Raw genomic sequence first — 7,143 nt, 5'->3', positions numbered from 1 at the left:
GTCTTTTCTTTTTACTTTAGTAAACTCTTAAAATTCAACAGACAGCTGGTGCTTAGAATTTCTGGACAGGCTGGAGTCTTCATGATCAACCTGGGTGGTTCAGATGCTGCTCCTCTTGGTGGATGTTGCATCTTCAAAAAATAAAAATACAATAACTGAGACTTACAATGAAGTATCGTTGCAACTGGTTTACTGAACCTTCTTTTCAGTGCATATACAGAACAGGAGTATCCATTTTCTACTGCCTCCTACAGGACACACTCTTCTTCCACTTCCTTACACATTAATGTAACACAGAACCACTACTGCCTCTCCTGGCATTACCATTGTAACAACACACTCATTCTGTTTCTTTCAGATGAATAACAGGAACTTAGGATGTAGGTATCTATGAATAATAACTATTATGCATACTCATATATTTATATAACCACTAATTTCTTGCGATACCACAGTGGAAATGCGCATTTCTCGTTCCTCCTTGTATAAACAAGACTTTTTATGTTAGTTTTAATTCAAAATTCACAGTTAAAAAAATCAATACAGCAGGGTTTGCTGATTCAGGAAACAGTGAACATTCAACATACAGAAATATAAAAATTTTTAAATAACAAAATTGTCTATCAGCTAGGACTGAAATATACAACAAATCCAAAAAGTAAAAAGATAAAACTCTAGGAACAAACTAAAGGACAAGGCCACTTTTATATATTAATACTGTCCCAAAGCTTTGTGGAGCAGGCATGACTGGACGGAAATCTAAAAAACCCCCCACAGCTTTATCGCTTGAAAGAAAAAATATCAAACTAAACAAGGAGAAACTGAACATTACACACACAGAGGAAACCACAGCCAAAAGGGTGATCAGGACAACAGGCAGGGGGGAAGAGAGGGCTTAAATACATAAGGAATAAGAGGGAGAACAAGAAACAGGAGGGAATAACAGCTGGGGCTAATTAGACACAACAAGACAGAGGAAGCAAAACTAAACACACTGAAAATGGAACACAACACTGTCACAATAAAACAGGAAACACTGAAACGTAGACTGACACACCAGCTTGATGTTACAGGCCCCACTATGGTGGGCGCATAGCCAAATTACGATCCTGTAAAACATGAGAGAAAGTGAACGCAGGAGACACGCTGCTGTTCGCCAGGTCAATCTTGCCAGAATGAAACACCCAGTCAAATGACCCAGAACCTTGACAAATAAAGACCAAAGAAGAATACAAGATAGCTGACAGGAAGAGGAAAAGAGACCAAGATTGCAAAACAGGATGCTGATAGTAGGACCCTGCTGCTATGAAAAGATAAAGATGTTCTAATTCTGGATTTTAGATGTCTTTTGCTAGTACAGAAATTACCCGTCTCCCTCTCCCCGTCTCTTTCTCTTGCTTTATAGGCAGTCATATTAACCAGTCAGTTTGATCAGACATTATGATGCTACTAAGCTTAAATTAGCAGTTGCTTTTCTATCTTTTTCTTTTGGTTCATAATAATAATAATAATAATAATAATAATGGATTGGATTTACATAGTGCTTTTCAAGGCACCCAAAGAGCTTTCATGACCAATGTCTTTCTCCCAGTTATATATCTTCACCTGTATTGTACAGTTGTAAATACATTTAGAAATAAATGCATAACACATCTAACCCTGAATAATAATTTATCATTATGAAATACCCAATGACAGAACACAGAGCACATGCATTGTTAATATAGTCGTAACCTGTAGGGAGAGGTGTTTTACATAACAAACACAGCAATATAACAGTAGTCATAAACAAAGCTGCACACTGCGGCAGCATTTAATAGATTTAATTTAGCAAACCTTACGGCAGACATGAAGGCTACAAATCATTCAGGGTGCTTTCTTAATCTCTTATTCTCCATTATGTGCTAACTAGACTGGCAGTAATGAAATCCTCTGTTATTCATGAAGCATAAATATCTTTGGTAAGAAGTACATAAGTGCACAAGGTGTAAAAAAAAAGAGAGTGCTGATAACGTGAAATAAGGTATTGATATTAAACCTTGTGAGTATGACAGTGTCAACAAGTATGTCAGGTGTGCTGTGAATGCTGGGGTGCTCTTGTTCTGGATGTTAGACGCTCCCAATATGTGTTGGTGATGGGAGTCAAAGAGGAGGTACTGGTCCTTGTGTGTGGGCTTCCGGTAACTTCAATGTTGAGGTTTTGATTCCCTTCAACAGTCCAGCAATGGCAAACAGTTATCCTTTATGTCTTCCCTGGTGAACTTTATGTTTTTATCCCCAGTGTTGATATGAGCAGTGAAGGATTCTACTTATATTTTGCATGGTTGGATCTTAACAAGGTTACAAGTAGAGCTTCAACATTCAACAAGAAGAAATGGGAGTTAACAAAACATTATTTTGAGCACGGGGCTGCAGCCTGTTTCATTTCAAACACTGTTTTCAATAAACTGCATGCTCAAAATAATGTTCTGTCTCACTCCCATTTCTTCTTGTTGCATGTTGAAGCTCAACCTGTAACCTTGTGAAGGTCCAACCATGCAAAATATGATTTTTTGCCCTTTTTCAGGTGGTCTTAAACTTTTGATAGGGACTGTGCTTTCATTAACAACAGCAGCCATCTGCTCTGCATACAATTTTAAAACAATTAAAATAAAAAGATTTAAAGTTTTCAAAAAAATGAAAAGATAAAAACATCAAAACAGAAAAACAGTGATAGATGATGCATCTGTTGATGAACTGTGATTTATTATATACTTTTTTTTTTCGGTAGCAATCAGTCAGACCTAGTAAAACTTTTCTTTTCTTTGTTTTATTTTTATTTTTTTTTTATTGATTTGAGAAAACATCTAGTTTTCCACTCAGTGAAATAGAGTTACCCGTCCACTGCACAATCAATAAAATTCATCTTCTCACCCAGCATCAGGCAGCCACGATTACCGTGTATGGCACTGGCCACAAATAATTTCATATTGTAATCCTTATTTCTTTATTGAACTGAAAACCTACTTTTATGGTTCCGTCAACAGAATGAAACAAAACTGACAACGGTACAGGTGCTTCTCCAAAGGCTACAATATTGTAGTCTATACTTCCTCTGCCATACTGTTCAGGTAAAATTTTACCAATTTTTATGTTTGACAGTAGTAAAAAAAATACTCTGTCATTCTTTTAGGATGAAATTTGGTTACTTTTCTCAATGTGACTCAAACACAGTGACTTAGCAGAGTATCTACACACTATGTTCCCCCCAGTCCCCAAAAATCCAGGCACCTGCCCATCTTTCAGAGATCATGGGAGAATCTGATACATGATGAATGATGATACATGGTGCACATGAAGAAGAGAGTCAGAGGATGGTTTTAGAGTTGGTGGCTTAACACAAGCACTATCACTGTCACGGTGCTGAGTCTTTGACACAGTGTTTGGAGTTTTGTGTGGATTTATTATTTTTCTTTCTTTTGCGTTAAGATTATTTAACTGTACAAGGCTTGTCCAGTTTAGTTCTTTTGGTCTCTCTGACTTTCAAATAAAACTTAATACTTACCACACACATGAAACAACAAAATAGTTGAACTCAGAGTTTCACAACTTTGCAAAATTCTGACAGAGTCATACTGTTGCAATACAAACTATATACATATCCAAATTTAGTCATCTTCAGCCTGCAGAGAAATTCAACAGTCTTTTTTGTAATGACTTTGTAATGATACAGTGACAACAACAGTCAGCCCCCCACCCCTTGCACAGAGTTATATTAACCTGTCAAATCTTTATTAGGTATTTTTCTACAATCAGTCCATCCAAAACCAACAAGACAACTTTACTTAAGGTACATAACCTTTGTTATTTTGCTGCAGGATCTGTTAGGCAAAAATGTTAACCACTAAACTCTGCAGATACAGATATATTTTGATTACCCGTCTCCCTCTCCCCGTCTCTTTCTCTTGCTTTATAGGCAGTCATATTAAGCAGTCAGTTTGATCAGACATTCCTCTGCAGGGAATTCCTCAACAACTATTAAGAAAAAGGTACATAATGTTTGTCTGTGACGGTTCTCAGTCATACAGGTCATTGTAGTCTAAGGAGTTGGAAAGAAAAGCGTCTGGACTTCTTTAAGTTGCTTGAAGACGTTTCACCTCTCATCCGAGAAGGAGAGTCCCAGATTTAAACCCAGTGGGAGTTTCCCCCTATTTCAGGATTGTAAAATCATTGGTTATTTGCTATGGAGGATTTAACCAGCGCTGGATTTTAATTAAATTAAGGTAATTTATTAAAATTAAGGAAATGAGTTAAATTGATTTATTTAAGTGACAGTACTGCTTTTGTCTGAAGTTATGGAGTAATTCATTGTATATTTTGTCATAATTCTAATTTACAACAAAACTCTGGTTAGACAGTGACAGTGTAGAAAATGTTATGCCTTTGCCTAATAGCTGTAAAACCGCTGCTATAGCGTATTAAGGTGCCCTCAAAGCAAACATGAAGCAAAGTTTTAACGCTTGCATATTACAGAATAGGTCAATGTAACGAGTGGGCACGATGTAAAAAGAGGGCAATGTGAGTTTGAATTCAAATATTTCAATGTCTGCAAATAAATTGCATCAAGCTGCATTATAAAAACGGATCAACTGTGGATTTTTAAAAATAAATCCACATAAGCAATCATTCAGGTTGGTTTAAAATTACATCTTTTAAATCTTTTGAAAAAACCGCTGGCAACCAAATTATGTCTCTTTTCATGCTTGTGTCTACTTGTTTGGAAAATGAATGCTTTGGTTTTATTTTCAAATGCCTCTCACCGATAACGTTAGTAGTTTAATGAGTCACTAGATCAACAACAAGCATGTCCCAGACGTGGCCATAACTTTATAGTTAACCCTGTATTTATATTTTATTGTTTATCTCTACATATTAAAATTTCTGATAGCTTAATTAAAACCAAGTGCTGATATGGTTAGTCTTAAGTTGTGTTGGAACTTCAGCTCTACTAGACATCAAGGAGATATTTCATGGATTAGAATAACTATAAATGACAATGCATTGAAATTGTTTGTTTGTTTGTTTGTTTGTTTGTTTGTTGCATGGCTACTGCAGGTCTCAAGACAATCATGGAGATGACTACTCACTATTTTGATCAGAGAACTACAGCTACTGCTACTCATGGAAATGACTCTGAAAAAACTGATGACTACGACTTGAATGACTTTGCTCAGTTGTTTCAGTCATTTGATGCCATGTCTATCGCTGTTTTCTCCCTGGTCTCTGTTCTTGGCATGCTGGGGAATGGAGTGGTTATCTGGGTCACCGGGTTCAAGATGAACAAAACTGTTAACACAGTTTGGTACCTCAATCTTGCTGTGGCTGACTTTCTCGTCGCAGCATTTCTGCCCTTTGATGTGACTTTCTTAGCTTTAGGGTCTCACTGGCCCTTTGGCAATTTCATGTGCAAGCTGAGCACCACTCTAATCTCTCTGAACATGTTTGTCAGTGTCTACATTCTGCTGGTGATCAGTGTGGACAGATGTGTGTCTGTGGTGTGGCCCGTGTGGGCTCAGAACTACAGAAATGTACGCAAGTCATCCCATGTGAGTCTGTGTGTTTGGATACTGGCTTTGATTCTCAATGCTCCGTACCTTTACTTCATGGACACCGAGCAACATTCTGGAGACAAAATAATCTGCTTTGACACTCTTTTCGACTACAACATACGATTTCAAGCCATTGTCATCACCAACTTCCTCCTAGGATTTGCAGTCCCCTTCACTGTCATTGTCTCTTGTTATGGTGTCATCATCCATCATGTCAGGAGAAACCGCAACCTGGCTAGCCAGTCAAGTCGCGCCTTTAAAATTATTGCTGCTATTATCATCTGTTTTTTCGTGTGCTGGGCTCCCTTTCATATTATAGGTCTAATTGAGCTGGTTATCTTCACAGCTGATACTCAGAGTAAAACATTACTCCACATTATTGATATTGGGATACCTCTCAGCAACAATTTGGCTGTTCTAAATAGTTGCATGAACCCACTACTGTATGTGTTCATCACACAAGATTTTAAGAATGAAGTCAGAAAATCCATTCTAAAAAGTATGGAGACTGCCTTCCACGAAGAGAAGACACACCAGACAGAGCAAACAAAGCTTTGAATCCTGTGGTATAAGGCAGACAGTGATGTAACAAACCATTTTACAAAAATACAAAACGGTAAATAATATTTAAAAAAAAGATGTCAAATTGCTTTTGGCTGTAAATATTACTCCAGAGTAAATCTTTATAATGAATATAGCAATTAAACTGTTCTTATTAATCTAATGGAAATGGCTAACTGTACAAATGCTGTGATACATTAGATCGGTGCTGTCTTGTTTTTGGTGTCTCTTTGACTCACAGTGTGGATTTGTGTGTTCTTATATGAAACTAAAAGTTTTGGAAAAAGACGTAAAATCAGCGAACACCAATCATAGTAAGGAGATGTCCGTTTTGAATACTGAGGTGAAATAGTATGAGATAAAGAAACAAAAATGTAAGCAAAATGTGCAATTACTATGTTGTAAGTATAACTTATTTAGTCTGTATATACATTTTCATCAGATGAATCACCCTGCTGGCACAGTGGCTAGCGGCGCTGCCTCACAGTAAGAAGGTCCTGAGTTCAGTTCCACCATCAGGCTGGGGTCTTTCTGTGTGGATTTTGCATGTTCTCCCCTTTCTAGGTATTCTGTAAACAATAATGCAGTTAGTGGGGACATGTTAATTGTTGACTCTAACTTGCCTGTCTGTTAGCTCTGTGGCAGACTGGTGACCTGTCCAGGGTGCTCCCTGCCCCAAGACAGCTGGGATAGGCTTCAGCCCCCCCAGACAGAGCCAATCACCCCTTGATGCTTTTTACCGATATCATATAAAAATTCACATTTTATCCAGCAGTCTAGCATATATCAATTTATAATCATTATGATGCTACTAAGCTTCAATTAGCAGTTGCTTTTCTTTTTTTTTCTTTTGGTTCATGACCAATGTCTTTCTCCCAGTTATATATCTTCACCTGTACTGTACAGTTGTAAATACATTTAGAAATAAATGCATAACACATCTAACCCTGAATAATAATTTATCATTATGAAATACCCAATGACAGAACACAGA

General features: G+C 37.2%; 1 protein-coding gene across 1 annotated transcript; it reads left to right on the top strand.

Annotated features, from left to right (window-relative positions):
* Positions 1-3,756: 3,756 nt before the first annotated feature.
* On the top strand, positions 3,757-7,070 carry LOC102311492 (chemokine-like receptor 1). Its single transcript, XM_005930208.2, has 2 exons — positions 3,757-4,262; positions 5,095-7,070. The coding sequence occupies exon 2, from the start codon at positions 5,109-5,111 to the stop codon at positions 6,144-6,146; it is 1,038 nt and encodes a 345-aa protein (XP_005930270.1). The 5' UTR covers positions 3,757-4,262; positions 5,095-5,108; the 3' UTR covers positions 6,147-7,070.
* The last annotated feature ends 73 nt before the right edge of the window (positions 7,071-7,143 follow it).

The sequence above is a fragment of the Haplochromis burtoni genome, unplaced genomic scaffold (genome assembly GCF_018398535.1).
Source record: "Haplochromis burtoni strain Fernald_Lab_line unplaced genomic scaffold, NCSU_Asbu1 Contig_130, whole genome shotgun sequence".
Taxonomy (NCBI): domain Eukaryota; kingdom Metazoa; phylum Chordata; class Actinopteri; order Cichliformes; family Cichlidae; genus Haplochromis; species Haplochromis burtoni.
Note: the sequence above shows the minus strand (reverse complement) of the source record. Positions and strands in the feature narration are given on the sequence as shown.